General features: G+C 64.2%; 3 protein-coding genes across 4 annotated transcripts in view; 2 read left to right on the top strand and 1 right to left on the bottom strand.

Moving 5' to 3' along the window:
- The window catches only part of CFAP74 (cilia and flagella associated protein 74), an 84678-nt gene extending 79191 nt beyond the window's left edge, over window positions 1–5487 (top strand). Inside the window, exons 28-39 of the mRNA XM_010350338.3 lie at window positions 455–594; window positions 1162–1296; window positions 1437–1546; window positions 1686–1741; window positions 1849–1968; window positions 2242–2397; window positions 3237–3366; window positions 3552–3706; window positions 3969–4101; window positions 4305–4462; window positions 4759–4893; window positions 5085–5487. Of these exons, the coding sequence (XP_010348640.3) occupies window positions 455–594; window positions 1162–1296; window positions 1437–1546; window positions 1686–1741; window positions 1849–1968; window positions 2242–2397; window positions 3237–3366; window positions 3552–3706; window positions 3969–4101; window positions 4305–4462; window positions 4759–4893; window positions 5085–5180 (1524 nt within the window). The 3' untranslated portion in view covers window positions 5181–5487. The remainder of the gene's footprint in view (window positions 1–454; window positions 595–1161; window positions 1297–1436; window positions 1547–1685; window positions 1742–1848; window positions 1969–2241; window positions 2398–3236; window positions 3367–3551; window positions 3707–3968; window positions 4102–4304; window positions 4463–4758; window positions 4894–5084) is intronic.
- A 4482-nt stretch (window positions 5488–9969) lies between these two features.
- Window positions 9970–11660, top strand: TMEM52 (transmembrane protein 52). Of its 2 annotated transcripts, XM_074381468.1 has the most exons (5): window positions 9970–10047; window positions 10141–10184; window positions 10294–10335; window positions 10800–10978; window positions 11068–11660. In XM_074381468.1, the coding sequence occupies exons 1-5, from the start codon at window positions 9982–9984 to the stop codon at window positions 11346–11348; spliced, it is 612 nt and encodes a 203-aa protein (XP_074237569.1). In that variant the 5' UTR covers window positions 9970–9981; the 3' UTR covers window positions 11349–11660. The 2 variants fall into 2 exon arrangements, with proteins under 2 accessions (XP_074237569.1, XP_010348702.2); XM_010350400.3 differs by having other exon boundaries at window positions 9970–10184.
- A 272-nt stretch (window positions 11661–11932) lies between these two features.
- On the bottom strand, window positions 11933–14154 carry CALML6 (calmodulin like 6). Its single transcript, XM_010350341.3, has 5 exons — window positions 13719–14154; window positions 12617–12791; window positions 12332–12476; window positions 12154–12254; window positions 11933–12081 (listed from the first exon to the last, which is right to left on the bottom strand). The coding sequence occupies exons 1-5, from the start codon at window positions 13953–13955 to the stop codon at window positions 12035–12037; spliced, it is 705 nt and encodes a 234-aa protein (XP_010348643.1). The 5' UTR covers window positions 13956–14154; the 3' UTR covers window positions 11933–12034.
- Window positions 14155–14947: the final 793 nt, after the last annotated feature.

Below are 14947 nucleotides of genomic sequence, written 5' to 3'. Positions count from 1 at the left end.
TGCAGGGTCCGCCCCACAGTGCCGCCAGCACCAGCCCCAGAGGTGGCCGAGGGGGCTCCTGCCTCTCTCCAGAGGCCCCTCCCATCCCAGGTTCCTCCCAGTGTGCACGTGACGGGCAGGGTTCCCTTTGGCCTTCTGCGGTGAAGACGGGGGAAGGCACCAGGGCAGGGACCCCGGTTCTGGCCGCCTCTTCACTCCTTTGTGCCTCGGTTTATCCTCTGGAGAAGGCGGGCTCTGCTGTCTGTGAGCCCCTCTGTGGGGGTCTGTGTGCCAGTCCCCATGAGCCCCTCCGCACTGGCTACTGTCTTCCTGGGCACCCAGTCGGTTTTTGGGTACCCGTTCAATCCAAACTACGGCTCCCACGGTTCCTGCACAGGCTGTGGAGGAGCCACAGGGCACGGCTGGGGTGCCTTCAGGGCCCTGCACAGCCCCACAGCCAGCCGCTCCCCAACAGTTCCGAAAGGACCTGGCTGCCCAGAGGAAGGGCCTGCAGAGACTGTCACTCTCCCTTCTGCGAGTGCAGAATCGCGACAAGCTGTTCAGGGTCTCCGTCCCCCACGTCCTGGAGCTGCAGAAGCGGGAGCTGAAGCCCAGGTGTGTCTAGGAGGGGCTGCCCATCTCCTTCCCTCCAGGCCCCTCTGGTGGGACCCAGTGCGGCCCCTGTGGACAGTTCCCCCCCAAGACTGCTCGGAATGACCCATGTGGCTGGAAGGACTGATGGCTTCAGACACAGCTGGATCCAGGCGCTGCCCTCCTGGGATCTGCCTACCCCATGCCCCCAGGCCTGGCACCCATGCACACTGTCTCACTCCACGGGTGGGGAGCAAAGCCAGCGCCCCCCACTCAGCCTTCCTGGGTGCAGAATGAGCCCTGGGAAAGCTCTGATGGGTGCCCGTGGCCCCAGGAGGGAACATGGCTCTGTAGCCACAGGCCAAAGGAACTGCCCCAAACCCCAGTCCCCAAGCACCCAGCTGACAAGGACCTGGAGTGAGTGACAAGTCCCCCACAGGAGCCAGGGAAGCGTGGAAAAGCCAGCTTGTCAGACACGAGTGGGACAGCCACAGCCTGGGAGGCTGAGGCAGAGCCTCAGGGGTCGGACGGAGGCCGCTTGTGGGCAGGGTGGGGGCAGGGCCGGAGTGCACACTGCTGGCTTCCTTCCAGTTCCGACGAGTACCAGGCCGCCCGAGCCACCCTGGCCAGAGCGTTCCAGGCGAAGTTTGACACATTTGTGGTTCCCTGTGTTGTTGCCAGTGGCTACATCAACGACAAAAAGGGGTCGGAGCCCCTGAGCTTCAGGTGCGGGGTGCTCTGCCCGGAAGGGGGTGTGGTCGGCCACAAATGTGCTGCTGCAGCCGCTCTCTGCCACTGCCCAGCGCTGGGGCCTGGGCAGGCAGGGGGCCGACCACCCTGCCCTCAGCGTGCCCTTCCCGCCCCAGCCCCCACAACACCCTCTACCTGGAGCTGTGGTGCCCGAGCGTGGCGCCGTCGGTCGCCGTGACATCCCACAAGGGCAAAACCATCTTTAACTTCGGCGACGTCGCCGTGGGTGAGACACCGGGCCCCACGCACACCTCCTCCCCAGGGCCAAACACGCCCACGCCTTCCCCGGCCCCACGCCCTGCCCCCGGACACGGGTGCTCCCGGGGGCCTGGGGCTGTGGCGTGATGCTCCCCGCCCCATTTCAGGGCACCGCAGCGTCCAGAAGGTCTCCATCCAGAACGTCTCTCCCGAGGACCTGGCTGTGTCCTTGTCGACGTGGCTCAGGCGGCCTGCGGGGTGGGAGCGGGGGCTGGGGAGGGCGTGGCGGAGCCCGCAGACCCGTGTCCCTTCCTTGACGGGGACCCTCAGCTGGACTTCTCACTGCTGAACCCCAGCGGCCCCTTCGTCCTGCTGAACCCTTCCAGCCGGCTGCGCGCGGGCGAGACCCAGACCCTGGTGCTGTCCTTCTCTCCCCACGAGAGCATCCTGGTGAGTCCGCGGCCCACCCCGGCCACGCTGCGGCCCATGGCTCCCCACGCTGCAGGACAAAGGCACTGACCGAGTCTAGGTCTGCAAGCAGCCTGGCCCTCAGGCCCCGGCAAGAGCCATCGAGTGAGCGGAGCTGACGGAGCCTCCCCCCGCCCCCGCCCCCGCCCCACGCTGTCTCAGCTCCAGCACCGAGAACCCACTGCCACCGAGGCAGAGCTCCCCTCGTGCCTCCAGCAGACGTCTGCTCCTGGCTGATGGAGGTGGTCTCTTTAGGCTCAAGAAACACTGGACATCATCACCAAGAGAGGCACGCTCACCCTCACCCTCCTGGGCACTGGGGTGGCGTCCATGGTCACGTGCTCCATCGAAGGCGATGTCCTCAACATGGGCTACGTGATTGCCCGAGAGTCTGTGTCCTCCAGCTTCAAGGTGAGGCACGTGAGGGCCCTGGTGCCGCCTGCGGCCTCCCAGTAGGGGCTTCCACCAGGCAGGTCTCAGGCCACCTGTCAGAGCGACCAGTGGGTCGAGGAGCCCGTAGGGACACTGGCTGCCCTCTCCGCCCCCCCCAACCCACGGCTGCTGCCTCTGCCGCCCTCTCATGCGGGGAACACGGGCCTATTTCTCGGAAAGCTGTAGATGTCCCTCGTCGCCCCCACCTCCCTGTCCTCCTTGGTGCTCCTTGGCCCTCCTCCTTGGCCCCTGCACAGAGCCTCCCCCGACCCCTTGCCCTGCTGCTTGAACTCTCACTCCTTTGGAGATCAACTCGGCCACCCAGGGGCGAGGGTTTGGCGACCTCTGCAGCAAGCCACACTGCCCCACGGGCTCTCATACCTTCATCCCATCCGAGGGACGCCTGCTTCTCTGCCTGGCTCAGTGAGGGTCCTGGAGGCACAGCGCGACAGGGGTTTGCAAGGAGGAAGGGTGCCCTCCAGAGAGGGGGCGAGGGGGTGCGGGCAGGGGGCACAGCGGCGGGGACTCATCCCACCTACGTGAGATTCGGGTGCACTGGAGGGCACGTGGCACCGCAGAGCCGCCCGCGCGTCCCGGGCAGGGACGCCGAGTCCTGGCCTGCTGAAGGCTGATGAGAGGCTGGACGACCGGCCATCGGCACACAGCTCAGTAACCACCGTGTGTGCTGGCGGCGTCGGTCACCTGGGTCCCCACGTGGGTGGGCAGCAGCCAAGTCCTGGGCACTGACCACAGGAAGGGGGCGTAGCCCTGCTGCTGGGCCAGGCTGGCGGGCGGTGACCACATCCTGCTCTCTGCAGCTGCAGAACAACTCCGTGCTCCCCGTCACCTTCTCCATGCAACTGGACAGCCTCTCCAGGACCCGGGCCGAGGACCAGCAGCAGCTGCCACAGTTCCTCAGCTCTTCCTCCCAGAGGACGGAGGTGATCGGTGAGCTGGGGGTGGGCAGGAGAGATTGGGTCTATGGGAGGAGGAGGGGGCGCAGGGCTGTTGGGGGCACCGGGCGGGCTGGGGCACTGTGGGGGACGGGCAGGGCACAGAGCTCCGTGGAGCAGGGCCTGGGGACAGACAGGGACTGCAGGTGGGAAAGGCCGAACTGCACCCCCCACCCACAGGGACGCAGAACCTCAGTGGCCAGAGCGTGTTCAGTGTGGCCCCAGTCAAGGGCGTCATGGACCCCGGGAAGACGCAGGACTTCACTGTCACCTTCAGCCCGGACCACGAGAGCCTCTACTTCTCCGACCGGCTCCAGGTGGTACTCTTTGAAAAGGTGCGGCTCTGGCTGCAAGCCCAGCCCCTGCCCCACCCAGGGCCTGACCTTTCCCTGCACTGCCCACTGTGGAGGTCCAAGGGCACCATGCCTGGGGGACCCAGGGCCACGTCAAAGGTCGTCGGTGGAGACACCAGAGTCCAGGGACCCACGGAGTCCCCAGCCCATCCCTGCCTCCTTCCCCTGAGCCAGCCCAGCTCTTACCAGCAGGGCCCCTGCCTCGGACCTTCGGGGACAAGGCCACCTCACTTCTTGTCCCCAGAAAATCTCCCACCAGATCCTGCTGAAGGGTGCTGCCCGTGAGCACATGATGTTCGTGGAGGGCGGAGACCCCCTGGACGTGCCTGTGGAGTCTCTGACAGCGATCCCCATACTTGACCCCAAGCACAGAGAGGGTGAGTGCCTCTCCAGGGAGGGAACAGACAGAGGGCCTCCCAGGGCCCATCACTGGTAGAAGGGGGAGCAGGGCAGGGATTCCAGCCTTCTAGCCCAGAGCCAGGCAGGACAGCCCCTGCTAACCAGAGTTCAGGAGTCCAGCTGCAACCTCCTCCGGGCCTCAGCCTGACCCTGAAGCGCTCCCCTGGCCACACCCCTCCAGCCAGCTCCCGGCCAGGCCCCTCTCCAGAAGCCGAGGAGCTGAGGCCCATCCTGGTGACTCTGGACTACATGCAGTTTGACACGGATACGCCGCCCCCCCCAGCCACCCGAGAGCTGCAGGTGGGCTGTATCCGGACCAGCCAGCTGTCTCCCAAGAAGGTGACCACAGCACTGGCCCTGGGGATACCAGGCAGCCTCCTTGGCCTCCCCTGCCCTGGGCAGCCCTGACCCTCCTGGCCCTGCCACAGGAAGCAGGCACTGACCACAGGAAGCTGACAAGCTCACGGGGCTTGTCCCCACAGCTGGCTTGTCCGGGGCTTCCGGTGTCAGCTGTGGGCTGGGCAGCCTGCTGCTGGGAGCTGGGAGGGGGCGTGGAGCTGGGCACTCTCGCTGCTCCTCCCACTGCTGCTGGCAGCCATGGTGCTCGCCAGCCCACAGGACCCCATGCCCCACAGACCGTGGAGTTCAGCCTGGACAGCGCCGCGTCCCTGCAGCACAAGGGCTTCTCCATTGAGCCTTCCAGGGGCTCCGTGGAGCGTGGCCAGACCAAGACCATCAGCATCTCCTGGGTGCCGCCTGCGGACTTTGACGTAGGTGCCTTCGGGCTGCAGGCCAGGGAGCCCTGGGAACACCCGAGGCTGGGTGGGCTGACACCCTCCCAGGGGAAGAGGTGGCCGTGGAGGGCCCAGGGGAGTGAGGTGGGCCAGACAGTGGGAAGACAGCAGATCCTCCCTGGGTGCCCATGGCTGAGGGCCCCTTCTCCCGGCCCCTCCTGTTCCAGCCCGACCACCCGCTCATGGTGTCAGCCCTGCTGCAGCTAAGGGGGGATGTGAAGGAGGTCTACAAGGTCATCTTTGTAGCCCAGGTGGTGACCTAAGCCTCTGCACGGAGCACCCTCGGGCCCCCCGCCCACCCTCAAAGCCCTCCCCAGGCTGAGGGCCAGGCCATACTACCCTGGAGCCTGGACCTGGACATCCCCCGCCGGGCACATGCCCATGGGCTGCCCTCCACCTGGCGCCGCCATGGCCACTTCCTGCTGCCCTAGACCCAACAAGCCCAGGGACATCCAGGAGCACCCCCTCCCGAGACCCCACACTCAGAACCAGCGATAAGGCCAGGCCAGCCCACAGCCGTCCTAGCCAGAGCCCCTCAGAGCCCCCTGCCCCCTGCCCCCAAGGAGAGCCCCCCCCCAACAGCCTGTCAATAAACTTTCTGTAGGTCACACATGCAGCCTGCGGTGTGGGTGACGGTGGGTTATTCCCTGGGGTGAGTGCACCTGGGGAGGTGGGGACAGCGCCCTGGGGAAGCAGCCCCTCCCCTCACAGCCATGAAACCCGCTCTGCCTGGCTAGGGCCTCCTGGAGCAGGGCCATCCTGCAGGACACCTGTGGGGAGGCCACCCTGGCACAAATTCAAGGAGAGCCCCCAAGCCTGGCACCCTGAGCAGCAGCAGGCAGCCCAGGGGACCAGGGTGCAGCCGGAGCTGAGACTGACCCAGAGCCAGGAGGCCCCGGGTGGTGGGGAGGGCAGGCCCGGGAACCGCCAGACTCCTCCCAAGTTGCAGGACCCCAGATGATGACCCCAAGCAAGGGTGAGCAGACAGCGGAGACCCGGCCCAGCCATGCCCTGACCGCAGCCCAGCAGGGGTCAGGTGAGGCCCAGCTCCTGCCTTTATGTTCCCACTTGTCTTAAGTCTGGGCTCAGCTTTCTGGGCTCTGACCCACCCTTCAACAGAGAAGACCCCTCCCAGCCCGGGAGATGCTCCTGCAGCTCAGGGTGGCACCTGCACCCCAACCCTGCCTCTGGAGCATGGCTTGCCGGGTACCGACCCAGAGAGCCCCCCCAGCCTGGCCCTCCTGTCACAGTGCAGCACACACACTTTGCTACCCAACTGGCAGCCACCAGGAGAGCATACGAAGCCTTCCCTGGACTGGCAGGGGAGAGCAGGTGGTGCTTCTGGGAGCTTCACTGGGCACAGTCCTCAGGGGCACCGGACTCAAGCTGCCTGCCCTCACCCCAGCCCCCCAGGGCCCATGGTGCCTAGGAATCTACCTCTGCCCCAAACTTCAAGCCTGCGACATCGACCCTTTGGTGGCATTTTGCAGGATTTCTGTCCAATGGGTCCTTCACTGCCCTTCCTGGGGCTGACCCGCCATGGCTCAAGCTTGTGCCACACCAGATGGGAGGGGAAGGCCGGCTCTGCCAGGTCCAGGCCAGGCCCAGGCCTCAGGAGGACGTGCTACCTGGGGGATACTGTTTCCTGGGCAGACCCCTCTCTTCTTTTTTTTTTTTTTTGAGACAGAGTTTCGCTCTTGTTACCCAGGCTGGAGTGCAATGGCGCGATCTCGGCTCACCGCAACCTCCGCCTCCTGGGTTCAGGCAATTCTCCTGCCTCAGCCTCCTGAGTAGCTGGGATTACAGGCACGCACCACCATGCCCAGCTAATTTTTTGTATTTTTAGTAGAGACGGGGTTTCACCATGTTGACCAGGATGGTCTCGATCTCTCGACCTCGTGATCCACCCGCCTCGGCCTCCCAAAGTGCTGGGATTACAGGCTTGAGCCACCGCGCCCGGCCAGACCCCTCTCTTCTAAACCCTGACCCGACTCTCCTGCTGCCAGGCCCCAGTACTGAGTGATGAGGTCCCGCATGGGGATCCTGCGTGGGGGACCTCTGTAGGGTCCCTCGTGGGAGCCAAGTATTCACCTTCCAGAACTCCGGGCTGTGGCCTCAGTATGCGCCTGTGCACATGCTCTCCCCTGACCCCTCCCGAGCTGGGCCTCCACAACCAGCAGGAAGAATGGCCAGGGGCCGCACGCACTCAGCCAGGATCGTGGGGAGCTGGGCTGCAGGGCTGAGGGCCCACAGGGTCGTGGGGTGAGGCTTATGCTGTGCTGAGGCGCAGGATCCGAGATATAAAGAGACAGGACGCAGAAGTACAAGGAAAACGCAGCTGGGCTCGGTGGGGGCCACGCCACCTATAAGCAGAGTCAGGCGAGGCCCCGAATGTCCAGAAGCCTGAGTATTTATTGTGTATAGGTTGGGAGCAGGGCAGTGAGTGAAATCATCTTTAAGGATAGTGATAGGATCGTGAGCAATAAAACTTGGGGTCCACCCCCATTAGGTCACCTAGGCCAGGAGCCCGTTCCCATGAAGGCAAGGGCCGTGTGCAGTAAGGGATCCACACCCATTAGGTCACCAAGGCTAGAAGGTGGGCCGTGCGCAGTGAAGAGGGTGCAGTGTGCGATACTTCTGTCTGTGGAAAAACTACTTTTTTTTTTTTTTGAGACGGAGTTTCGCTCTTGTTACCCAGGCTGGAGTGCAACGCTGCGATCTCGGCTCACCGCAACCTCCGCCTCCTGGGCTCAGGCAATTCTCCTGCCTCAGTCTCCTAAGTAGCTGGGATTACAGGCACATGCCACCATGCCCAGCTAATGTTTTGTATTTTTAGTAGAGACGGGGTTTCACCATGTTGACCAGGATGGTCTCGATCTCTTGACCTCGTGATCCACCCGCCTCGGCCTCCCAAAGTGCTGGGATTACAGGCTTGAGCCACCGCACCCGGCCCGGGAAAACTACTTCTAAGAAGATTCATAGGAGGATGCTTTAAGTCACACAGCAGTGACAGAGCTATCAGGGTTACCGCCACCTTCTGGCAGCTTCCAGTGGCTTCTATGGGAAGATGCTTTTCGAGCAGCACAGTAGCAAGAGCTGATAAAGTTCACAGTCACCAAGGTGGATTGCGGGTCTGAGGGCAGCCTTCCACGAGAACTGGAGCAGGGTCCTACAACTCCTTTATCAGGAGGAGTGGCTCTCGCCCCAAGCCTGCCACACAGCGGGTATCTTTACGATACTGAATGCTGCCGCCTGGGTCATGGAATCTTGTCCTGGTGTAACTGTTTTCCCTTAAATCATGCTCTGCACTGTGTCTGCTCTGGGCATTCCTCCGATTATAAGCTGCTTATTCCTTAATTCATGCTCTGTACTGTGTCCACTCTAGGCATTCCTCCGATTATGAACTAAGATATAATTATACATATGTAGGGAAATATTCTTTAGGCACTCATACTATCAACTATTATATGATTATATAGAGAGGATTATATAAAGGGATTCTTCAAGCCCTAATTCCTTTTTTTTTTTTTTTTTTTTTTTACTTTTTTCTTTTTTTAAGATGTGGTTTCACCATATTGGTCAGGCTGGTCTTGAACTCCCAACCTCAGGTGATCCACCTGCCTTGGCCTCCAAAGTGCTTGGATTACAGGCATGAGCCACCACAACCGGCACCCAAGCCCTAAATGTATAAACTATGATTATATAAAGGATTATATAAAAGGAAATAGCTGAGTAGTAACACTATAAAGTGAGATATTCTTCAAGCCCTAACTGTGCCAGGGTTCTGCTTAGCTCTCATTCCTTGGTGTCTATATGGGAGGTTACCCACACTGGGCAGGCAGGAAGGGCCCTTGGGGGCCGTGGCACAGGCCCTGGGAGGTGCAAGGCAGCTTCGGGCAGAGCCCAGCAGTGGAGGGAGCGAGGCGGTGAAGGGCAGGTGTGGGCAGAAGATCCACTCGGAGGAGGCCCTGCCCTCCAGGGTCACTGCCCTTGTCGGGGTGGGGACACTGAGCAGCGCCCACACATGGAACGTGTTCTGAGTAAGGGGTGGGTGCTCCTCCTGCAGTAAGATGGACCCTACCCCTTACTGTGCTGACCATCTCCCTTAGCCTGACTACCAGACAGATGGTGTGCTGCTAGTCCCAAAGGGAGCAGAGAGCAGCAAGAGCCTAACAGGGGCCCTGGCCTGGCAGCAGAGGGATAAGGGTCCCCTGAAAGAAATGGCCCCTGGCACAGTGAGCAGCAGGCATTGCAGGCTGAGGGAATGGGAATGGAGGCCACATTCCCCAGGTGGGGCATGGTCCCCAAGGCCAAGTGCTGTGGGAAAGTGGTCTGCACCCAGCGCCGCCAGGGCCAGGCTCCAGCCTCGAGGGTCAGCCCCCAGGCAGTGCCTGCAGCGCAGGTGCACAATCAGTGTCCAATCACCGCGTTCGGGACGCCCAGCGTCCTGGTGGCGAGACCCTCCGGTTCACCTGGAGCCTGCCTGCGAGACTGGACCCCAGGAACCACACCCAAGGGAGCCACGACTTTCTAGGCCAACTCCTGCGGGCCCCCGGGCCACGCCCAGACCAGCGGCAAAGCAGGCCGAGCTCGGCCGGGGTGCGGGCGCCGTGCCCGGGCTGAGGGCGAACCCCGCCCACCATGGCCTCGCGGGTGGAGCTGCGGAGTTGGGCTTGCGACCTAGGAGCCCTCGCAACACGCTGGGCGTGGCCCAGTGGGAGGGGCTTGCATTGGGCGGGGCGTGGTGGGCGCGAGCCAGTGGGCGGGGTTTGCGTTGAGAGGAGGCCCAGCGAGTGGAGGCGTCTTGCGGGCGACGCCTCCTGTGGGCGGGGCCTGCGGCGAAGGGGCTCACACTGAGCGAGGTCTGGTGGGCGGGGTTTACGCCGCGTGGGGCGTCCAGTAGGCGTGCTCTCCTGTGGGCGGGGCCTGCAGCGAGCGAGGCCCGGTGGGCGGGGTTTGCGCTGAGGGGGCGTCCTGTGGGCGTGTTCTGTGGTGGGTGTGGCCTGTGGTGGGCGGGGCCCCATAAAGCCTCGCCGCCGGGCTCTGCTCCAACCTCCGCAGAGCATGGCTGGAGGGCCGCTGGCTGCCCGCGGGCTCCGGCTGCTGCTGCTGCTCCTGCCGCTGCCGCAGGTGGGTCGGGCCGCGCCCTCTCTCGGTTCGGCCACCGTGGGGCGGGTCCGTACTCGGACCACGCCCCTCCCGGGCTCACCCTTGTCCCCACAGGTGGCTCTGGGCTTCGCGAACGGCAGCTGCGACCCCTCGGACCAGTAAGTCAGGGCGGGAGGGAGCCGGGGCCAGGCCCCACCCTTGGGGAGGCGCGGGCGGCGTGGTCGGCAAGCCCGTGCCCGCCTGCTCCAGGTGCCGCCGTCTCCGCAGGTGCCCGCCCCAAGCCCGCTGGAGCAGCCTGTGGCACGTGGGGTAAGTGGAGGCCGCGGCTGAGCCGTGCGTCCGACGGTTCTGGGGCGGGGGTCACCGAGGCCACGCCCGCCAAGCCCTTACCTCAAGAGGCCACCTCCCTCCGCTGTCACCCATTCCCGGCCACTGGCGGGAACTGGCCTCGAGCAAGCAGGACTTACCTCCCACGCCTCCCGCCTGGCTTCCACGGGAAGCCCCCGCGATCCCGGTCAGCAGTGGGGCAGCCGCTGAGGGCAGCACGCCCTGGGAGTGAGCCCAAGGCCATCCCTGCCCAGCCTGGGAGAGACAGCCAGGGCAGGCCCAGCAGCCAGAGGCCAGGCTCTGGCCACAGCGGCCTCCGATGTGGAGAGACCTTCTCTGCTTTTTATCCTGTTAACCTGTCTTGGGTGGTTGTGCCATGACATTCCCCAGGATGCAGGTGCCCGGTGGCCGAGGGTCAGTCCAGTGGTGGGGACTTGCTGTCCTAGGCTGGTCCTGCTGACAGTCCTCCTGCTGCTGCTGTGCGGGGTCACAGCTGGCTGTGTCCGCTTCTGCTGCCTCCGGAAGCAGGTGCAGGCCCGGCCACATCTGCCAGCAGCACGACAGCCCTGTGACCTGGCGGTCATCCCTATGGACAGTGACAGCCCTGTACACAGCACTGTGACCTGTGAGTGCCTGGGGGCCCGCCTGGTGGGGGTAGAGATATCAGGGTAAATGCCAAGCCCGCCTCCACAAACCCACTCTGGTTCCCTGCAGCCTACAGCTCCATGCAGTACCCACTGGGCACGCAGCTGCCCCCGCCCTTCGGGGAGCTGGACCCCGACTCCATGGCTCCTCCTGCCTACAGCCTGTACGCCCCGGAGCCTCCACCCTCCTACGATGAAGCTGTCAAGATGGCCAAGCTCAGAGAGGAAGGGCCGGCACCCTCCCGGAAACCCAGGCCTCCCCTTGGGGCCTCAGGCTTAGAGACCACTCCAATGCCCCAGGAATCAGGCCCCAATACCCAACACCCACCCTGTAGCCCTGGTGCCCCTTGAAGGAGGTAGTAGAACAGACCAGAGCTCGGAGGACTGGCACTTGGAGCTCACGCCACCATCCAGATCGTTGCTGTGGCCCAGCCTTGGTACCGTGTTACACCGCCAGCCAGCCCAGCCGGCCTGTGGCATCACCCCCGAGGCAGGCTGCCGCTTTCAGCCTCGGCCCCTGGCCCAGCCCCGGCAGGCTCTCAGCCTGGAGGAAGCCCCCTGGGCCTGAGCCTGGGGTGGGAGCTCAGGGCCAGCTGTGACATCTGCATCTCTCCAAGAATGGAGAGAGAATAAAGTTTGTATTTAAGTGGGCTCTGCCTATGTGGGAAAGACTCTGGGACTCCAGAGCTCTGGGAGGAACCCTTGGGCAGCCAACCCCCAGTGCCAGCAGGCAGGGCGAGCGTGTGGTTTCTGACCTGTACCCCGTCCAGCCTTCAGCCTGCCATTCCTAGCCCTGAGCTGGGCAATGAGTGGTGTCAGGTGTCGTGGCAGAAGTGACTGGGGCTGTGTTCCCGTGGCCGGGCCAGGAAAACTTCTCCTCATGCCTTTGCCCGTTGCCCCCCCACCCCAGGCTGAGACAGTGAGGCACACAGGTCGGGCTGGAACATTTATTTTACACAGAGCTGGGGGAGCCGGTGGACAGGCGGCAGGGGCGGTGGCCTTCCCGGGCAGGCCTCCCACGGCTGCAGCAGCTGCACCTACTGGACCAGCTTGAAGGACTCTCCGGTCATCATGGCCACGAACTCTGGGGTCAGAGGGGCAGGTCAGCAGCTTGCCCCGGCCCAGCCAGCAGCCCCCGGAGCTGGAGCCCACTCACCCTCGTAGTCAATGGTCCCGTCCCCATCCTTGTCGGCCTCCTTCATCATCTGCTCCGCCTCCACCTCGTTGAGGGGCTCCCCTGCGTTCATGAGCACATACCTGCGGGACCTGGCGCTCAGCCACTGCCTTGGCCCTGCCCGTGTCCGCCTGCCGCCCACCGCCCACCCGGGCCCTACTTGAGTGTGTTCCAGTCGATGTATCCCTTGCCCTCCTTGTCAAAGACGCGGAACGCCGCCCTCAGCTCACTCTCCTGGTTCTGGGCCTTCTCGTGGTAAACTCCCATTAGTGCCAGGAAGCCATCACAGTTGAAGAACCCTTTGTCTGCAGGGAGCACAGCTGGGGCTCAAGGGGTGGTGGGGCGCAGCACTGCCCATGGGCTCTGCCTCTTCCCCTCATGGGCACTGAGACCTGACTCAGGACCGCACCCCGAGGCTGCCCGCCCCCCGCCAGTGCAGGCTCACTGTCTTTGTCCACGTCCTTGGCCATGGAGGCCAGCTCGCTCTTGGTGGGGTTGATGCCCAGCAGGCTCATGAGCCGCTCCAGCTCCCCGGTCTTCACCTGCCCGTTGCCCTCCTCGTCAAACATCTCAAAGACGCCCTTGTACTCCTTGATCTGCTCAGCCGACAGGCGCTCCGCCTGCAGGGGACACCCACGCCGGCCTCACCCGGAGCCCCTTCTGCCCGTGTCCAGGGAAGGGTTGAAGGTGCCCCCTGCCCGCATTCCTCCATAGACAGCCTTGCCAGGGGAGTGGTGGAGACGAGGCCCCAGCTCAGCGCAGGCTTCCCAGACAAGGGGCCGCATGCCAGGGGTTTTCAGGCCAGCAGGGCTCCGCCAGGCAGCTCAAAGGGGCAAGGGCCAGCCAGGCAGGGGCCAGCATGTGAGGGAACAGTGGGAGCTGCAGGGCCAGGCAGGCAAGTCTGCAGCCCTGGAGCCTGGCAGTGGACACCAGGTGAGGCAGGTGTAGGAAGCTGAGAGCAGTGTGGGGAGGAGCCCAGCCCCCGCCTGGGAAAGGCTTCCAGCCCCGAACTAATACAGCCCAGGAATCGGAGCCCCCGGCTCAGCTGTGTGACATTCTGGAAGGAGAGTCCAGCACCAGCCACACCTGCCTGCCACCACTGCTGCCTCCCGCCTGGGACCCAGCTTCCAGAGACGGCTGCTCCGCCCTGGCCCCAGAACAAGGCTGTGTTGGTGGCAGCAGGGTGTGGCCCCCTCTTCCCCCTCAGCCCCTTCCTGCCCAGACTCCCGGGCAGATCCTCACACCTCCAGGCTCCAGCTCAACCCACCCAGCCCGCCCACCAGAGGCTCTGTGGAGCACAGGGAGCAACCTTACCATGGCGGTGGCTGTGTGACCGGACCCTGCAGGGTGGTGGCCCCACAGCTGCTATGAGCAGAGCGCTGGGCCAGTGATGGCAGCTGAGTTTTAGCTGGGCCTAGCTGCCTGGGGTCCCTGGGGTCCAGATTCCAAGAGCCTTTTATGGTGGGAAATCCTGCTGGCCCTATTTGGGGACAGGCTCTTGGCCTCATCCACAGGGCCCCTTCCCAGCCCGCTTTGGCCTGGCTTACCTGACCCTGAAAGGCAGGAAAGGGCTGAGCCGTGGGGGCCTCACACACGCTGTTCCCCTCGCTGTTCCCTCTTCGCCGGACCAACCTCTGAGTCACCTCCCCAGAGGTTGGGCCCTCCGGCAAGTCTTCACGGGACCCTGCTCCCGGGCTGTCATCCCTTGCCAGTGAGATTTCTTGCTGAAGGCCCACCTGGCCAGATGGTGCCCAGTGGCTCAGAGCCGACCACCCTCCTACCATCCTGGTGGGAGCACAGGACGGGCCAGCACGTCACAAACTCTAAGGACAGGCTGAACGAACATCAGGCACCCCTTGGCCTCCCTATACAGGAGGGGCTGGGGGACCACCATTCCCCCAGGATACAGCAGGCCCTGGGCTGGGGCTGTTGGGGGGAGGCGGCAACTGAGACGTGGCCTGGGGGCTGGGCTGCCCGCCGGAGGCCAGGCACAGTTGGGGGCTATTTTGGGGTTTCTCAGGGAAACCTGACCTCCCTTCCACTCGGAACAGCAAAGCTGGCTCCCGAGGGGGCCTGGTGCCCGGGCTGGTCAGTAAGGCCATGCCACGGTGGCACTCACGCCTGCACATGTGTTTCCTCCTCAGGCCCACCCTGGGTCTAATTCCCACCAGGCTCCCAAAGCCAGGGTCCAGCTCCACCCCACCCCACCCAGGCAGGGGTGTGAGGTTTGCAGGTGCAGGCCGCACTCGGGGTCACACTCACACCTGCCCCCAGCTGGCCCCTTGACGGCCAGTGTCCCCCGCCAGCCCAGCCTCTGCCTGCCAGAAAACCTGAAGCCACAGGATGCCTCCCACCGAGACGCAGGCCAGCTGCTGAGACTGCAAGACTGATGCTAAGGAGGGCAGGCCAGCAGCCCAGGGCACCTCCAGCCAAACGGGCCGGGGCTGGAGGACAGGCGGCCTGGGGTCCGGTGGCACCCAGGGAGGCCCTGCCCTTCATCCTGGTTGCTCCCTGGCCTCAGATTCCCCCTGGCTGGGGCAGGGGACAATTCACGCACTGAGCACCTTCCACCAGGGGCACAGGATGGAAGGAGCAGCAGACCCCGGCCAGAGCCCACCCTGCGTTCCTGGCTCCGGGTCTCCAGGTGCAGGCCAGCCAGGTCCAGAGACACAGGGGCCTGCACGGACCTCGTGGCCCTGGGCCAGCGCCAACCCCAACGACTCCCACAGCCGGTAGACAGCAGGCTCTGCCTCCCCTGTTCCAGACCTCTAGCTTC

Source organism: Saimiri boliviensis, chromosome 11 (assembly GCF_048565385.1).
Source record: "Saimiri boliviensis isolate mSaiBol1 chromosome 11, mSaiBol1.pri, whole genome shotgun sequence".
Lineage (NCBI taxonomy): Eukaryota > Metazoa > Chordata > Mammalia > Primates > Cebidae > Saimiri > Saimiri boliviensis.
The sequence above is the reverse complement of the archived record's forward strand: the minus strand, read 5'-3'. Positions and strand labels throughout refer to the sequence as shown.